The sequence below is a fragment of the Notolepis coatsorum genome, assembly GCF_963971535.1.
Source record: "Notolepis coatsorum genome assembly, chromosome: 12".
NCBI classification, from domain to species: domain Eukaryota; kingdom Metazoa; phylum Chordata; class Actinopteri; order Aulopiformes; family Paralepididae; genus Notolepis; species Notolepis coatsorum.
In genome coordinates, this window is record NC_140176.1 from 73,840,862 (window position 1) to 73,860,861 (window position 20,000).

General features: G+C 43.8%; 1 protein-coding gene across 1 annotated transcript in view; it reads right to left on the minus strand.

Annotated features, from left to right (window-relative positions):
- Positions 1-20,000, minus strand: part of col11a1a (collagen, type XI, alpha 1a) — a 118,384-nt gene that overhangs the window by 19,619 nt on the left and 78,765 nt on the right. The window contains 10 exon segments of the mRNA XM_084325885.1: positions 3,677-3,730; positions 4,778-4,831; positions 5,795-5,848; positions 6,223-6,330; positions 8,086-8,139; positions 9,324-9,377; positions 10,445-10,498; positions 11,056-11,109; positions 18,027-18,134; positions 19,533-19,586. Of these exon segments, the coding sequence (XP_084182011.1) occupies positions 3,677-3,730; positions 4,778-4,831; positions 5,795-5,848; positions 6,223-6,330; positions 8,086-8,139; positions 9,324-9,377; positions 10,445-10,498; positions 11,056-11,109; positions 18,027-18,134; positions 19,533-19,586 (648 nt within the window).

The window sequence follows — 20,000 nt, forward strand, 5'->3', positions numbered from 1 at the left end:
GCCGGCCGTCTGAGAAGAAAGTGCTGTGGACTGACTGACAGCGTACTAAGCAGGGCTCTGCCACGGCCCGCCAGCGCTCCTCTTCTCCGGACGTGTGTCTGTTACTGAGGGGGGAGGGGCGCCTGACGAGCGCCGGGGGCCGTTTCTAGTGAATCATCTTATTGCCCCGCGCCGCCTCATCCGTGTGCGTGCGATGCTGCTCCCATTAGTGTGATATTGGCAGAGCGCTGGTCTATCGCTTCCGTAGCATTAGGAGGATTTGAAAAGCGTATTATGGCGACGGGGTACTTGGGGAAAACCAATCACTGACCTCTGTGAAAGGATGAAAAAGTAATAATAATAATAAATGCTTGAGCAGAATTTAGAATCCCATTGAGAGAGCCCAATGAGATCGCTGTGAATAGGTTATTCCACACCACCTTTTTTTCCGAGGAGCAAAATTGAATATGTATAAAAGATATAATATACACCGGGCGGCTGGGTGGCGCAGCGGTCTAAGCGCTCGTCACCAACGCGTGAGACACCGGTATCGAATCCGGCTGTCGGCGTTGCCTCCGGCTTGGGCCGGCCGTCATACTGACTCAATTGGCAGAGTCAGCGGGAGGGGAGTCGATGGGTGGTAATCTGGTCGTTGTAAACAGCGACTCCTACAGGTCGGTCAGGGCGCCTGCAGGGGAAGGGAAATGAGAGTCCGCGCTAACAGGTGAAAAGAAGTGGCTGGCTGACTCCGCATGTATCGGAGGGGACATGCGATAGATTCTTCAACCCTCCCTACGACCGACCAGTGGGGGGCACATGCGAGCAACGATCAAGACAGGGGAGGGGGGAATCGGCTCGACTAAATTGGGATGGGAGAAAAACAGAAAAAGAAGGAGAAAAAGTTGATAAAAAAAAGATATAATATACAAATACATTAAGATATAAAAAAAAGAAAATGCCGCTTCACTGAAATGGTTTCGACACCGGCCAGAGAGCTGGAGAGATTATTATAATTTTTTTTATGGTTTGAAATGGCTATCGGCAAGATGCTGAGGCGGCAGAAATACAAATAAATGAAGGAATGAAGAAATGAATAAATAAACAAAACCCTGATGCAGAACAGCCGTGGCTGTGGAGTATTTAGGTGTTGGAGAGAGACAGACCCCTGCTGGGGAGAGTCGCACGGATCACTTTGGCTCCCTTTCATTTTCTTTCCCAGAGGCGATTAAAGACCCTGTATGGGATGAAACAGCCATTTTGCTGGACCATAATCCCCCCGGCCGCTTCAGAAGCTCCTATGCTGATACCATGCTAAATACTCCCAATGTCAATTTCATCGGGCAACCTTGCAAAAAAGAAAAGAAAAAAAGCAATTGGGCCCCGGTTTAAAAAATGCATGATGTTACCCTCGCCCCCCACCCCCCGCCCCCACCGAGACAGAGCTCAGTGAGTCAATTCTTTGAGGTGCGGCAGTCAATCAGTCACTTTGAGATTCATGATTTCTCTTTTGAAGGGCAGGAGAAAGTGCAGTCTCGTTTTCATACGGATCCTGGGCTTCCTGATATATAGTGGGAATGTTAATGTATGCACGTGCTAATGCTCTCGTCTAGAATCGTGCACGTTCAAAAAGAAAAAAGAAACCCGGGCCCATCAGCTCCGGCACATACTTCATTTAACAGTCTCCCACTACGGTGTCCCAGAGGGGCCGTCGCTGCCACTCCTCTACGCATTTAAGACAAACAAATACCGAAAGGAGTAAACAAGAGTCTAAATCACAAAAGGGAACGATCGCCCGCGGCAACATTAAGTTTTAACGCCACGAACGCTCGTCTGTTCTGTCTGTCGGCGTGGGGTCGTAACCCAGGAGACGTGTCTGGAGCCTCGAGCAGGGGGTGAAGTGTGACGGCTCTCCCTGCGTTCGCAACTCTCACCGTAGTAGGGGCAGTAAACAAGATTACCTTTATAGGATATGTAGAACAACATTGTCTGGTACAGGCCCTAATCATTTCACCCACTGCTTTAGTGTTTAGAATGGAGATTTTTTTTTCAGATCCAATAGTTCACAGTATGCTGCCTTAGTTCTCCCTAGTGGGGGGGTGATGGTGGGTGGAGAGGTCGTTGGGAAGCCAGTGTGTGTGTGAAAATAACGACGTCCTCCTCGCCATCTTTCTCCGCTCCCTCTCTCTCCCTCTGCTCCCGTTAGCTAACAACCTCACGGTGTGTTGCTGCCTGCCTTTGTTTTTGTGTTGCCCAGGGCTGTCAGTCACCCGGATCCCCTTAGATCAATAGTGTCAGAATCACTGTATCTCTCCCCACCTCTCATTCTCTCTTCCACCCCCCCCCCCCCCCCCCCCCCCCACCTCCCTACCCACCCGACACCACCACCTGAAGCAGGTAAAGGAGTTCTGAGCCAGTTAGCGGGAAAAAAAATTCTCTCCGCGGTGGCTCTGAAGTGTCTCTCTACTCGTTTTACAGACAGACGAGGACGGACGCTTCCCGTGACCCTTTCTATACGTGTCCCTCCCCGTCTCCCCACGCTACACGTGTTTTTAATGGAAACAAAATCGTCCCTCGCCGTGCGTCGAAACAGATCGACCCGCTGCCTGTGAGAAGGGGTTACTGCGCAGACAGTGGAGATAGCTCGCCGAGGCTTGATGAAGAACCAACATGTGTGTGTGTGTGTGTGTGTGTGACGTGTGTGTGCTCTCTTTGTAAATGTTTCTAAGAGGCACTAATTGACCATATTCACACGCCGGCCATTTTACTTATGTCACGCTCAAGTTGGGATTCCTTTCCGTTCCCGGTGGGCGTGTGATTATGGTCAATACGGTTTACACCGTTTGTTGGACTTTCGCTGTGGGAGACAGGGAGATCATCTTGTAATAGGAAGGTCACAGGTTCAAGCCCCACAACAGCCAAGGTGTCCTGGAGTAAGACGACGGCCCTCTACATGCCCCAGGGGTGGCAACAACAAATTACCCTGCCCTCTGCTGAAATGCCCCCATGTACTGGCGTGTGTGTTGGATTTCCAAGAAATACAATCCCAGCAGTGTAAATGTACGGTATAATATGACACGTACAAATTCCATAAATTATGTGGCCATAGGCTGTGCAATGATAACAATGAGGGGACTGTGATGCTGCCTTGTGTCGCTAAGCTATTCAGTATTCTCATGACGTGTCACACCAACCAATATGGTGCAATGCCACTGGCCACAGTCTGTCGTTTGCCTACCAACATGTCTTGTGATGGAATACTATGAATAACGAAGAGCAGTCACTAACTGTGTATACTACTGTATTATTTATAAGTAATGGGCACAGGTAGGAAGACAAATAATAACCTGAATGTGTGTGTGTGTGTGTGTGTGTTTGTTTGTGTGTATGCATGCATGCATGCATGTGTGTGTGTGTGTGTGTGTGTGTGTGTGTGTGTGTGTGTGTGTGTGTGTGTGTGTGTGTGTGTGTGTGTGTGTGTGTGTGTGTGTGTGTGTGTGTGTGTGTGTGTGTGTGTGTGTGTGTGTGTGTGTGTGTGTGTGTGTGTGTGTGTGTGTGTGTGTGTGTGTGTGTGTGTGTGTGTGTGTGTGTGTGTCCTCTTTTCCAGTAGTTTTGTCACCCATCGTGTGGAGCTCGCCACACACACAAGTGCACATATGGATATAAATATTATAACAAACAGTGAGGACTTCAGACTCACTCTCTTTCCAGGTGGTCCTGGGGGTCCGGATTCTCCAGAGGGACCAGGAGGCCCCTGAAGACGAGAGAGGAGAGAACCAGAGTTAGACTTTTAGTAGAAATTGTAACTTTGTACAATACTTTGTATCAACAAATGCCTAAAGTCATTTCAACAGAAGAGGCAGTGCACTGAGTCATCATAACCGAGACAATAACTGAGAACACGTACAGTATTGACATCTTAGGGAACATTCAACAGACCATAATCAAAAGAGACTGAATGAAAAAAATAAAAACTAAAGAAAAAAACAACAAAGTCTGTTTGGGTCTAAAATGGTTCCTACTGTATGCTATCCGAGACAGTTTCATCCAATTTTCACTGAGTTAATTGCATGCAATCACGGCCCAATGTTTCAACATTTGCATAGGCAAATATTTAACCAAACGTTGGGATTTGAGGAAGCAGAAAATAAATTCTTCATATTTTTTTGAGGGGAAAGGAATTGTCAGTCATTCAGCTGTGAGATGGGTTTCTAGCGTAGCACAGGAACACTCAAACGCTAATCAAAACGTATCCCCGGTTTCTGATGAGCAGTTTGAGTGTTTCAGTGACGCCAAAACCCGTCCCATCCGTGTTTGTCTCCCCCCTGAGTTTCCAATTGCGTCAAGGCTTCACAGAAGTTACGTTTAATAAGCTTTAATATAACTTCCAAACAGTCCCAGATAGAAGGCCTCCCGCTGAAACAATCAGGGCCCAACAAACAAAACAAAGAAGAAGATTCTTCAAATAATGTTATATTCCTTAAACTTTTCCTTCAACGCTGATAGAAAGCTGCATTTGCATTCGTAAATGTTTAACAGCCGGTGTGCCGCCGTTTTTATTTCCAAACATGCTTTATGAAATCTGTGAAGTAAGCCATCTACTCATAAGCCGGTATAATGACTCAAGAGCGCCGAAGGTTATTTAAATGCTTACCGCTTACTGCCGGCGGAACCCTCGCAATTATGGGCCGTTCAAGCACAACAAACTAAATGACATCACGTACTGATCCAGTAGCCACTGAGCGAGATGTGTACATAATAATGTACCACCGCTCCCTGATGTATTATGGGATGAACTTACAGCCTGACCGGATTCACCATCCTCTCCCTTCTCTCCCGATCCTCCGTCAGTACCCTGCGTGAGAAGATGTGCCGATGTTAGATTGAGGCATATATATGACCACTATGCCAGCGGTCCTCAACACGGGCGACCCCCTGGGGGTTCCAGGGGGTTAGTTTAATAGTTTAATTTCACTATTTCATTCACTAGACGTTAACTCACCGAGAGAATAAAATGAGAGACTATTCTGATCAGTAGGTTTCACTTTCTCCACTACTATCTCCTTACCTACAATAAAGACAGCTATAGAATTAAGATAAGATAAGATAAGATATTCCTTTATTGATCCCTTTGGGGGAAATGTGGGTGTCATAGCAGCATGGGGGAGGGGAGGTACAGGTATGGGCAGGGTCATAGAAGAAAGAGATAAATATAATTCAATCTGAATATACAAATATGAGGACAAATAAACAGTGGAAACAAAGGTGCAGACGAGGGTCTGAATTGGTTATAATATATGTTACAATTACAAATATACAAATTCATAGCCAACAATGAAATTCCTCGAGACCATATTTCATCAAACGTGGGTTTTGAGACCTAATGTGCATCGGTTAACCTATCTCAAACCCTTTTGGTTTGATCCTCCAATCAGAACTGCTGTTTCCCTTGGACAAGGGAAGCAACAGTTGTGATTGGAAAATTGGGAAAAGAGGGCAGGGTTTGAGATTGCACAAAAAAGGTTGAGAACCACTGCGCTGCACCTTACGATCTCCCCGTACTAATCTATACAATGTGATCAGGGGGTGGGAAATTATCTTGTTCTGTGTACTGGCGGAATTACAATGTCAACCCTCCCCGGACAATGGTAATCAACCTCCCAACGTGTCTGGTAGAGTGGACAACATTTACCCATATTTGGCTCCAAATTATGCACCCTGAACATTATTATAGAGAGACCGTATAGACAATAACTTTTCAGCACACGCTGGTTTTAGCAGCGCAACGAGGTACATCAGCAATCAATCATATACTTACAGCAACACCAGCCTCACCAGGGGGGCCTGGGTCTCCAGGGAATCCAACAGGCCCCTTATAGATGAGAGAGGAGACAAGAAAACAAAGTCAACTTTAGTGAACTGAAACATCTTCAAACTTCAAGGAGACATTTTCTCTTATTTCTAACATGCTTTTCAAGAGTATAGGATTTAGCTCGTCCACTTTGAAGACATGCCATGGGTACTTCGGGGGGCATTGATGACACGTGTATATCAACGCAGACACTCAGCACTCTACCGCACTATCCATTACTGGGATGGCATAAAACATAATCTCCCATCAATAAAAATGCTTTTTAGCTCTTAAAATGTGGTATATGGGTGAAATGGCAAATGGGGAGAGGGGGACAGCTTGAGTGACTGTGACAAGGTGGGAGTAGGGGGGGGGGGGGGGGCTGGTTGACTTACAGGATTACCCTTGGGACCGTCATCTCCGGAGGGTCCTTTGGCACCGGCTGGTCCTGCAGAGCCGGAGGGTCCGGACTCTCCCTTCTCTCCTCTCTCACCTTTGGGTCCCTGGTGGGGCAGGGGGAACAATCCAATACATCAATACCACTTGGAGAAGGAGGGGGAGGAGGGCACTTTTCTCTGGTCATCATCGGGCTGAATGTGTGTGTGTGTGTGTGTGTGTGTGTGTGTGTGTGTGTGTGTGTGTGTGTGTGTGTGTGTGTGTGTGTGTGTGTGTGTGTGTGTGTGTGTGTGTGTGTGTGTGTGTGTGTGTGTGTGTGTGTGTGTGCGTGTGTGTGTGTGTGTGTGTGTGTGTGTGTGTGTGTGTGTGTGTGTGTGTGTGTGTGTGTGTGTGTGTGTGTGTGTGTGTGTGTGTGTGTGTGTGTGTACACGGAAAGTGTGCGGAAAGAGCTAAAAGGGAGAGAAATTGGATCCAGAGCGTAAAGTAGGATAACTCTTCGCTATGAGAAGTCCTTGGAGTGCGATGGGACTGAGGGCAGTGCAGGGTGTCTGCTGTTAGATTTCATGTCACGGCCCTAAAAACACCTGGGCCCCTGAACTCAGCTGAGTCTGGATTTTTATTCGAATCAAATCGATTCTTAAAAAGTCCAAGATCGATCTTTTAATCCATGCAATTGGGATCGTTCGCTCACTCGCTCACCCGCTCAGTCACGGACAATCTGGCGGGGACGTTTTGTGAGACGTGTGCGCGGGTAATGGCGTGGGTCGTGCCTGTTTTGGTGGACGTGTGAAGGTGACAACAACAGGGGTCTCATGCCGAATCTCCTGCTGAACTACGACGGAAACGCCGTTGTCCAAATGACATCAAGCCTAATTCAATTGATATCGAATCGCAATGAAATAGGGACCTTGTTAATCTAAATGTAATAAAAACCTGATACTGTATATTCCATTTTATAATATTCTACTTTAATTGTCTGTTAATGTTGCACCAAACTTACTTGTCAATAAAGACCTTTCTGATTCCGATTCTCTAATGGGGATGTTTGGGAATAATTGGTCAAATTTGAAATAAGTCAAATCGCGGGAAGTGAACGCCGTTTCCATGGATCTTCAAAACTTCCCGTCAGGTCATGTTCAGTCTCGCCCGCAGGTTTCCCTTTGGAAATAATTTCAAAGGACATGAAAAGCCCCCATGGCAGGGTAACGTGGACTCATGAGGCATGTTGTCCTTCGCTGAAGGCCGCGGTGTGCAGGCGGCGGGGGTTCCGGGCGCTAAGTGGTGTCACGGTGACGCTGGCGGTCGCTGTTCCCCGGGTCACAGCGGTGTGTGGGCATATGCTCCTGGTAATTATGTCTTATTAAGAGCATCTGGGAAGATGCTCAATTTGGCAGGGGCCCCCCGCGGACACAGAGCAGTGAGGGGGCCACGGTGAGACGGGAGGCACAATTAGATCCAGTCAGATGGATACACAATGTCACTTTGTTGAAACACTGCTTCCCTGTTGGGGGGGGGTTTAGCCAATGTATTAAGGGGTGTTGTTTTTCCTGGGACTGATTGGACAAACACATTGCATGCACATGCACATTCATATCATAAATAATATTATCTATAATCTAGCACAGGATAAGGTGTTTGTATGTCTTCATATTTTCACAAGTGATATCCATGTGTACATGACCAAACTGAATATTATGACCATGGGAACTGAACTTAACACAGACCACAAAACCTGACAGTAAATGGGATATGGCATTTAAGAATCTGATCATCTGAATATCCAATTGCCAACTCACTCATTATTACAACTTACCATGCACAGTCAATGAGTTGTGTTACTGAAAAGAGAGACGGTTACTCACTCCAGTTCCTGGCTCTCCAGATGGTCCAGGGTTGCCAGCCTCTCCTTGCTCGCCCTGTCATCAGAGAGAGAGAGAGAGTGGGTCAGTGTGTCTGTGTTACAGGTGCCATTCATGCTAGCAAGGACCTCCGCTTCCTCTCCTTGAATGAAACCTGTATCCGGTTTACAACTACGAGTCTTGTGCTCGCCAGCATGAGAGGTCGCAGCAGGGAGAAGTCGGTTTCCTCTTGGAGCCATCTTAATAATGGTGACTAACAAGACCTGACCCTCTGTCTGTCTGTCTGTCTGTCTGTCTATGGGGACCTATCTGAGAAGCTGTCATACATACTGTATCATCATTTATATTTCATATTCAAGTCACTGGTAAATGACTGACAATGCAGAATGGTTCATTTGGTCGAAAAGGACACTTTTGTGATAGAAAAATGCTTAAAGAATGATCTCACCTTGGGGTCATGAGTCGTGACTCCATGTGGGTTCACCCCCATTATGAAAATGGGGTCCACAGAAAATTACTTCCATATCGATCTAAAATGACTGCAATAATATCTGATTGTCACATTCAAATGGAAAAGAATCCACTGCGAGATCCACTCGGCAGCTCCTTGGCTCACAAGAGAAGCTTTCCGTGCGGAAAGAAACATCGTTCACACACTTGATAAGATGCACATTCGCTATGACCTGAACTTAAAATGCTTGGGTTACAACAAGGATCATTTGACCTCAGTCAACATATCTCAACCCTTTTGCTGATAGTTTGTCTGAGGGAAGCGGCAGTTGTGATTGGAGGATCAAGAAAAGGGGGTATGGCCACGGCCCCCAAAAAAAGGTCAGGAAGCCGTCCTCTATTGTAGCAAAAAAACAAAAGGTTTTCATGATATTATTCTACTGTCGGCACCAATATCACAGACTGTAGTTCCTCTGATGGTAATATTCCCTGCTCCATATGCAGGAGTGATTTCAGAGGCGGCCGAGGCCACGTACCACATTAAGTATTGATGGGCACAGCCGTCTGCCAAATGGCAGTAAAATGAAGGGATGTTATTGGGGAGCATTGTAAAACAGCCATTAAAATAGTGTCAGAGCGCTAACTCAGAACGCCAAGGGGGAAAAAAAGAATGAACAGGCTCCTGGCGCTAACATGTGGTGTGGTGGTGATGATGACATCTGGGGTGGCAGCGGTAAGGCACCAGCGGCACCACTACAACCAAGTCGCCGCGTTGGCAAAACGTTTCTCACCTTCTCGCCCACGGATCCCATTCCACCGACACCACCGGGAGGACCTTGCGCACCCTGGCAGAGAAAAGACATGAATCATCATATCATTATCACATTAAGAGAGAGAGAGAGAGAAAGAGAGAGAGAGAGAGAGAGAGAGAGAGAGAGAGAGAGAGAGAGAGAGAGAGAGAGAGAGAGAGAGAGAGAGAGAGAGAGAGAGAGAGAGAGAGAGAGAGAGGGAGGGAGAGGGGGGACAGTCTCATCATATTCTCATCATTTTCATTAGGAAGTCACATTGACATATAAAGTGATGTTCTTCAGTTAAGGGTGTCATATTGGTTTGGGTGGCCAGGGAGGGGGTGGTGTCATATTATATTAAAAGAATGTCTGTGCTTTCATAATGTCTTATTGCTAACTGCAGAATCTGAATACACTTGGAACCATTTCCTTTACAATGGCCTGTATTTACCAGTTTGGTGACACTTGATATTAAAGAAAATACATAGCTGGCTTCATATTAAAGCTGCAATAATTGTTTTCTGACCACTAGAAGGCAGCAAGGACAGAACCCCCTCTCCCAAAAAGACTCATTGTAAATACGTATCGTAATAATATGTGTACAATTACTGGATTTGTTAACTTCAATATGACGGTGATAGTCAATAGCCAATAGTGAACATTAATGTGACTGAAAATGATCAGCAAGCCTCATACTGTTGGTATTAAGTTGAAGTCAAGAGCAATGACTTAATATAATGTCAAAGTCTACACAGGGTGTGTTGTTATCAATGAGATGACAGTAATGTAATGTCAGTCTACACAGGGTGTGTTGTTATCAATGAGATGACAGTAATGATGTCAGTCTACACAGGGTGTGTTGTTATCCATGAGATGACTGTAATGTGATGTCAGTCTACACAGGGTGTGTTGTTATCCATGAGATGACAGTAAGTGTATACAGTATGTATGTATGTATGTATGTATGTATGTATGTATGTATGTATGTATGTATGTATGTATGTATGTATGTATGTATGTATGTATGTATGTATGTATGTATGTATGTATGTATGTATGTATGTATGTATGTATGTGAATGACGTCGGTATCATCAGATATCGTCATCAAGGTGCTGTACTTACATCAGCTCCGCTAGGACCTTGAGGGCCTCTGGGGCCTGGGGGACCAGGTGGACCCTAGAGAGAACAGGAAACAGGACGTTTTACACTCAGACAGGAAGTAAACAGTTATTTTTAGTTTAGTTCCATTTATTTTGTTTTGTTTGTTTAGTTTAGTTTATTTTGGTATATATATTATTATATTTATTATACAACTCACATATAAATAAATAATAATATTATTATTATTACACTGTATATAAATTATATAACAGTGACAAATCAAAGCAAGTTACTGACCGAAAAGGTGTAGACTGAAGCCTTAGCTTATTACACTTTTTACATTCATTATTTTGTACAGATCCCTTTAAATGTATACACTGAAATTGTATATGTATTTTTACATATATGTATATTATATATACCGGTACTCAAATGTCCCAAACAAGAATGTATGTGCACACAAAGTGTAATCTATGTAGTGTCCTTTAACTGATTGCATTTATTCTAATCTTTGTTTTTGTAAACATGCAAATTCCTCTTGAGTTCATATTGACTGACTCTAATTTGAAACAACCTCTTGAGCATTGTCGAAATAAATAAATAAATGAAAGACAAACAAATGGGATTCTCACCATGGGGCCAACATCACCGTTCTCGCCCTTCTCGCCCGAGGGCCCGGGAAGACCCTAAGAACAGAAACAGGAAGAGAAAGTATAATAAAGTGCAAATATAATTACTGTCCACATTACACGCACTGGAGGTGTTGCTGTATGAATGAACAACATTGCCCTTAAGTCATTTAGATTTGTTGTTGTTGTTCAATGCACTCGCTAACAGCTGCTTCTGCAATGCTGCTTGAGATGTAATTGGACAGCTAACATACTTAGCTGTTGATTGCTGAATATATTATGCGGGCACATGGCCATGCAAATGCTAAAAGGATTTGCAATCCACAACGAGGGGAAAATAATCACTTAAATCAAGCATGAATTAATTATTTAAAGCTATGTGCAAAGTGCCCGTGTGCGTCTCATAAAAGAGACCTTTAATGAGACAAAGTTATTCGCGAGAACCTATGAATTACTGCCCAAGAAACAAGGGGAGCAAACCTTGGTCGATGCCATAACAAACAATCTAAGTGATATTAATACATGGAATAAAGGTGCCAAACATTTCAAGACCTCCTTGAATGAAGATAATGCCAGCTAACCTACTAAACAGAGACATTGAACAGATTGACTCTATTCCGCCTCTCACTAAAAAGTAAGCAGAATAAAAATGGCACGACACATGGGACAACCTCTCCTTTTCCTGTCTCTTCAACTCCCCTACAAGTTTCCTTGATTCAGTGCGAGTGTTGTTGTCCATTTTCTTTAGCTTTGTGTCTTGGAGCGTTTATTTTAAATCTCCTCCTCGATGACTTGATGTAGTCGTAGTCTGTGTTGTTGGACTCACTGCACTTCCTCACTTCTGAACTCGATATCATCATTAATAAAATAATTGGGGACGCTTTCCTCTCTCTTTCTGTGTTACTACGAAAAGAAAGAAATAATCAACTAGAATACGTACTGTAGGGTATAGTGGTAGTCTGATCCAAAGTGATCCAAAGTTACACGCTACAGTATAGCTTTGCGTTTAGCTCTGGCCGAAAATCTATACTAAAATATATTTTGTATAATTCAAACAAAGATCTATTCTTGAGTTCTACTCTTAAAAAAAAGAAGAAAAAAGTAGTATTATCCTCTTTCAATTTGACGAAGAGGGAAAAGAAAAAGGAGCAAAGATCCTAAAAACAAACCAGCTAATTAAGCTACTTTGAACTGTTGAACAGTAATCCAGAACTATTTTATTTGATCTATTCTATTCTATTATTTTATTGCACTGCACTATTGCACTATTTTACTCTGTCTATTTTTTTTATCTTACTCTCTTTATTATTGTCTATTTAAAACTGAATCAAACCATAAACAAGGTGGCCTGTTGGGATGTTAGATCCTAATGTGAAAAACTGTGATTTTATATGTCTGCACTTGATGTGTTTTTTATGCCTGTCTTTTTTCTGTTGTTTTGAGCTGCAGTTTCTGTATGAAAGGTGCTATACAAATAAAGTTTATTATTATTATTATTATTATTACTTTCCATGAGGTCAAACAAATACCACAATATCCCTTTAAAATACCTCTTGCGTGGGTCGGTGGTTCCCATGCAGCACAGAGGAGGCCTGCGAGGACTTGAGATGAGTCAAGTAAAACTCACCCAAGACTTTAATAGACTCATAAAATATGTATGCTCCCTCTCAACGCACCTCGATTAAAGTTTTAGAAGAAAAATTTGAACATTTCCACTCGGTTGTGGTTTTTCTGTCCATTCACCCTCTTTCTGAATTAACTTACAGTTGTTCATCTTCACAAACAAAATTTAAAAAAGAGCGCACAGATCCTTTGAATGTTAAAACGAACAAACACTATAGCCTTTGATCTCTGACATCTCTGCCTCTGTATAGACCTGTGTACGACACGCAAGGGACTATAGTGCAATAATTCTTGTCTCTGTGTGTGTCTGTCTGGGTGTCTACTATATCTGTCTGTAATCGCGTTAATGTCATCGATGTTGATGTGTCATCCTGGCACTATTGAATCTTTTTCTCCCGTCACTCAAAGATTGATGGCGCAGAGAAGAGGTCAAAGTGTTAGCCGCCTTGCTCTGCTGTAGCGTGGGGTGTAGCATGTCTCCGCCTGCCATTCTTGTTGCCATGGTGCTACTGTACACATCCAGGCCTCACCCTGTGTGCACGTATTGTATGTGCTTGGCGCCAAGGCGGTTTGTCACTGGAGGCGTGGGGTGGAGAGTGAGGACATCAAAGGATTCATTCCGCTTGTTATTTACCTGCCATTACCTCAAACTATCTTCCTCAAATACCCACACGCCCCAGGGAGCAAAGCAGGAACCTTTGCAGGCTGTGTGTGTGTGTGTGTGTGTGTGTGTGTGTGTGTGTGTGTGTGTGTGTGTGTGTGTGTGTGTGTGTGTGTGTGTGTGTGTGTGTGTGTGTGTGTGTGTGTGTGTGTGTGTGTGTGTGTGTGTGTGTGTGTGTGTGTGTGTGTGTGTGTGTGTGTGTGTGTGTGTGTGCATGCGTGTGTGTGTGTGTACTGCTCTACGTGCTATAAGTGTATGTGCATGTGTGCCGTCTGTGCATTTGTGTCTTGCTCTACATTATTCTATTCTTGAATGTGGATGTGTATGGACTGTAGGGGTGTAACAGTACCCAAAAACCACAGTACGGTACGTACCTCGGTTTTGAAGTCAAGGTTCGGTACTGGTGTTCGGTACAGTGCACTCAGGGGTGATGTAGTGTGCAGTAACTAATAATTGTACTTGTAGGGCTGTCAACGAATATTCTATATTGAAATTAATAATCGACTTGTAAAAAAAGAAAAAAAAAAATATTATATTAGATTGTGAAATAAAACAGCCCCCGGTGGGCGGTCGTTAGTGGTTAACATACCGTTGTATTCGTTTGGTACACTACACAGCCGTTCGGTACGGTACCGGTACACACTGAAATGGTTCGGTACGGATATGTGTACCTTTAGTGTGTACAGTTTATTAATTGAACAATGGGTATCGGATCGGTACTCTGTATCGGCCGATACCCAAAGCCCAGGTATCGGTATCGGTATCGGGACTAAAAAAGTCGGAACGGTGCATCCCTAGTATGGCCGTGGTTAACTCTATAAACTAGCCATAAAGGTTAAGCCAACCTTAAAACCTCACACCTAACCATAACTGTAATGTGGGGGTGTGTGGGAGGTGTAGTGGTGAAAGCACTTGCTTATTACTGCAGTGACTGCTGGTTCAAGCCCTGGTTGCAGAGTTTATTTTCTTTGTTTTTGTTTTGGGGTTAACGCCCCCTGCTGGTAGTGCACCTTAACCGCACCTTCATACCTGCGTGGCCTTTTTACGCACCGTAACCGCTCCTCATAACACTGACACGCTATCCTGCAGTGGCGTATTTCTCGCATGGGCGTGGTGTCAGGTATGAGTATGTACTGCTTTTCCTCTTGTGTGCATCCACGTCGGTGTTTGCAATGTGTGTATTTCTCTCCACGTGTGTGTTTGTGCGTTTCTGTGTGTATTTCTGTGTGTATTTCTGCCTGTGTGTGTGTGTGTGTGTGTGTGTGTGTGTGTGTGTGTGTGTGTGTGCGCGCGTGCGTGCGTGCGTGCGTGCGTGCGTGCGTGCGTGCGTGCGTGCGTGTGTGTGTGTGTGTGTGATAGATCTCATCAGCACCGTGGTCCCTTTAGTCAGAGATCATTAGCGGAGCCACTAATTATGCGTCACGGCCAAATGTAGCCTGCTACCACGGCCCGGGCCGTCCGACGCAATTAATGGAATTGCAATGGGGGAGTGAATTACTCCCAATTAAAAGTCGATTGAACTGAACTTGCAGAAAATGGGATGCCGCTCTACGGGAACCGCGGGAGGCTGTCGTAGAGACGAGGGGCCCTAAAACTCGAGCAGTAAACGTGTTTAGCTTCGGCGGTCGATTGCTTTGAAAAAGGGTTAATTACAAGATGCTGTTCAAACGGTTACTGTAACCCTTTCCCAGGTGTTAGTACACCTCCGTCGCTCCTAGTGACCAGTAGCCTTTGTTACGTCGCTGTTCAAAATTGTATCCCACGTGTGAAATCGTTCCACCTGAAAAGCTTCACGTTGACACTCAGAATACGCAGCCTGTATAAGATCGAAGTCGAAGCTCACGCGATCGACTGCCGTACTTCGTAAGCGTACGTGGCCGCAAACCCCACATTATGTTTTGCATCATTCATATTCCACCTTACATTTTATACTCGATGACATTTAGAAGCTGACGCGCACTTTGCATGACCCCAAGGTTCCTCAGCTGTGCTCCTACAGTAGAGATGTAGACGTCTTTGAACAGACTCAGTGGGAGGAGCCATGGGGACACGGGAGCCGTCGTCTCCAAAGGCTGTGTTGGGAATCCAAGAAGACAGCGTGGCTCGTTTCACGTCCAGACCGCTGTGTGTTTTGTTTCGTTATATACGACGGATTGTGCAGATTTATTTCTTTTTGTTTTGCATACGTTCGTTTAGTTTGCCAGTTATTGAGAGTAACAGAGTTTGAACATGGCCACTAGTGATGTCATCGGGGACTTGAATCCTTGTGTTGTGTAAATTACAGCTCAATGAAATGATAAGGCAGCAGTCCCTATGAGACAAGGTATTGCTATTTTTCATCTACATCATTTCATGGAGCTGTAATTACAAACACAAGGATTCAATGTCCCCGATGACATCACTGTTATGGCCGTATTCAAATTAATTTACTCTCAATAATTGTCAAACTAAACTTGTTTAAAGTTTTCTTTTGATGTTTGTGAGATTACGTGCAAAATAAATCAGCATTGCTTTTCTCAATATTTCTCTCAAAGTAGGCAACAGATGATCACATCCTCTGACATAACTATGTTACTTCATAAGCCACGGTCTGAACATATGGTGGATGGATACCCTATCTTTGTGATACAAAGTTTAATATTATTTTGAAGAGGTAACGCTCCAAAATAATGTTGTACTCCGGCCATTGTAGACTTGTAGACCATTGCAGCACCACCACTGGGACACAGGAGGTTAACCTGTGAAGTATTACATTCTAGCCTTCTCTTAACCGCGGTAGTGGAGCGGAATAGAATGCAGTCTGGTGGCAGAGAGCAGTAATCAGGAGGTCAGGACTAAAGGACAATACACATGCCCAGTGTAATTAATAGAACATAGGGGCAAATTAACACATCACACAGGCTTTGGTTTAGATGACTGCCCCTGCGTGTGTGTGTGTGTGTGTGTGTGTGTGTGTGTGTGTGTGTGTGTGTGTGTGTGTGTGTGTGTGTGTGTGTGTGTGTGTGTGTGTGTGTGTGTGTGTGTGTGTGTGTGTGTGTGTGTGTGTGTGTGTGTGTGTGTGTGTGTGTGTGTGTGTGTGTGTGTGTGTGTGTGTGTGTGTGTGTGTGTGTGTGTGTGTGTGTGTGTGTGTGTGTGTGCGTGCGTGCGTGCGTGTGTGTGCAGGGGGACGAGAGGGGGCTGAGGGAAAGTGCAATGTGTCTGCAGTAATAGGAATAAAAAGGAAACTACTTTTTGAAATGACACACACAACCTTGTGAGCACTGTTTCTTTTATTTATTTTTTTACGCATGTGCATGCCTATCCGTGAGTGTGCATGCCTGTGTTGTGTGTGTTTTCATAATTGTGTGTGTGTGTGTGTGTGTGTGTGTGTGTGTTTGTGTGTGTGCGCAGAAAGCACGTAAGCACACTTGTACTAATGCTGCTTCACATGTACTGTATGTGGGTGGTGATGGGGGGGGGGCAGTCAACATTTCAGTTACTCATGAGTGTATCCACGCTAATTAGTAAAGCCTTGATGAAGCCTTGTTGACAGAGATCCACAAAATCCACAAAAATGAGAATCATGTTCTTCTCAAAATGTTGATTTCTGGCACTTGGGGGGGTGTTTTACTAAAATAACATGTTTTCATAATCTGTGTGTTGTGTTGATATCCAGAATCTAAATAGTTGGCAACACATTCCTTCACAATGGCCTTATTCCAGTATATTCATTTGTGAAACTCGCAGCTGTCTGTGGTTTGATAGCAGTCGATGCAGAACAGTGCACTTGATATTAGGAGAGATATCTCACTCTCCTCTCTCTGACAGCGCATCAGACATGAGGGTCCATGTGAATGAAAATGAAAGAGTGAGGTGCAGCTGTGAAGCATTCAGCGTGACGACCAGTGTGCTCTAGTGATTCTTTTGCAAATGTTGATGTTTTGCACATTTCTTTACTTGGAACAACGGAAATGTGTACAAAAACGTTATGAGACAATATGATCTAACTGTGACAATGTATGCATAATAATGTGTGTTGGACAATGTAAACAATGTAATGCATGGATGGGAATAAACAGGTATGTTTGCTGTGTGGTAACTGTATGAACTATTATTTCGGACACTATCCGCGTGTGGTGTATATCCACTAGGGGTGGGAATCGCCAGAGACCTCACGATACGATACTATCACGATACTTGCGTCACGATACGATAGTATCGCGATACTAAATATATCGCGATACGCTGAGTATTTTTTTTTTTTTATCAAATTTAATTTATTACCTTTTTTCAACTGCAAAGTAAAACGTTGTCAACATGTTTTATCTAATAAAATAAAGTTCAGTCTGTTCATCTCACTTCAATAATTTTTATTGCAGAACATGGTATTTTCTCAAGCAGGACAGATGTAAACACTGTAATCTGTGTTGCATGTACCTGACAAACTGAACTGTTTGTATTACAGTCATATTCCAACTTAACTGAATGCACATGTGTGCGTGTGTGTGGACTACTGTACTATTACATGCATTGAAATGAACAATGCAACTTCCTTATACCAAAAAAAAACAAAAAAAAATTTGAATAATTAAATATCGATACTTGGCGTCCCTGTATCGATACTACTACAGTACGTATCGATTTCCCCCCACCCCTAATATCCACCAAAACAGACATTTACTGAATGTGTTTGTGTGTGTTGTGTACTGACCTGCAGACCGATGGGACCGGGAGGTCCGGGGAAACCTCTGGCGCCTTCGTCTCCCTTCTGTCCGAACATCCCCTGCTGACCCCTGGGACCGGGCTCTCCGTCGCCTCCCTGCGGACACACACACACACACACACACATATCATCACCATATTATTAGCATCATATTATGTATTATAACATCATATTATTCAATATGGCTCCATTATCTAACTGTTGAATACTAAATCATGCGGTATGCATCTTCTTCACTAGGCATCTCCTGGGTCCTTTCCATACTTTCAGTAATAAGAAGGGAGCAATTAAGCAACGTTAGCTAAACACTATTGGGAGCAATGAACCAGGTGCATTAAATCTACACACTGCCAGCTTTGCATAATGACTATTATGAAGTCATTGTATCTGGCTAGCTGGTTAGCTTAGTGGGCTGCTAACTGTAGGTATACAGTAGCTCAGCTTGGTCGCTGGCAAGTGCGTGAAACGTGTAGCATTCAATTAAAATACCACAACAACAACATTTTGGACTTTAGTTTGGAGTCTAACACTAATATGTATATATATATATGTAAGGACCTTCATCGACTAAATAAAGTCTCGGTGTACTGATAGTTGCATTGACACATTGAATAATCCATTTATTCCTTTCCTTCAGGCCTACTGCATCTTTAAGCAAAGACCAAAACGTATTCATCAATTGTGAGAATTGCCAGACAACTGCCAATAATGTGCAATAGAACAGGAATGGATAGAACAGGACAAAAACCAAGGTACAAATCATCGACTAACAATGTCTTGACTGGACAAACACGTGCGCAATTGAATCGACTCGTCATCTTCAAAGGGAACGTCGAGGCTATCTTAGCGTGCTTGTTAACACTAGCACAGCCGACAAGGGGTCACATGACCCCGAGGCATTTTCAATAAATGTATCCTCGTCACTCGGTCGAGCTCCAGCTCTGTCACTCAATGACTTTTCCTAAAAGTACCCGTTTTATCTGGCACGGTTTCTGAAATTTCTAAATGACTTCAGGAAAACGTAATTAGAACGTTATTCCACATATGGGCCGTTGGAACAGACGAAAGTCACAGCACTTTGCGAGCGTCTAGCGCAGGGGTGGCCAACCCGTGGCTCGCGAGCCGCATGTGGCTCTTTGCCCGTCAATGTGTGGCTCCTCCATCCAAAAAAAATAAAGAAATATTAGAATATATATATTTTTTTTATGTCACTCAAACCTACATTTCATTGTGGTAAACCTCATATTTTTATATTCAGAGGTAATTATATAGTTTCCACTGTTTATTTTTCTCATATTTCTCATATAAGCTGTCGGGTCATCTGACCCGTTCCTGGCAGGAATCAGTGGCATTTTCTCCACGGCTGTGCTAGTGTTAAGCTATGATGCCACAGTACAGAGAACAGTATGCACATTGGTGCGGCCCATTGGATCAGCTTCCGTGTATCTAAAGAGCGACCTGACCCCGGGTCAGTTCAAATGGAACAGTACTCACAGCAGGTCCTGGGGCACCGATGGGACCTTGAAGACCAGCCGGGCCGGGAGGACCCTGAATGCAAACAACGAAGGGTTAATGACACGGCATCATTTAACCGGTCACACCACCACACACATGACATGAAAACACGTTATAAAACACAGCATCATCTATCTTTGTAGAGTGGGTCAAGTGTCCACATTGCTCCCACACACATATTGTATAATTTTGTATTTTTATATTGTATTATGAATTTGATTAGGGTTTTTACTGTTGTTTTAATTGTCTGTATGACATGTAAATGTTGTGAGTGTATAAGGGTTTTTATTGTTGTTTTAATGGTCTGTATGTCATGTAAATGTTATGAGTGTATAAGGGTTTTTATTGTTGTTTTAATTGTCTGTATGACATGTAAATGTTGTGAGTGTATACGTCTGTAACTGTATTTTATGTGTTATGGACCCCAGGAAGAATAGCCCCAGCACT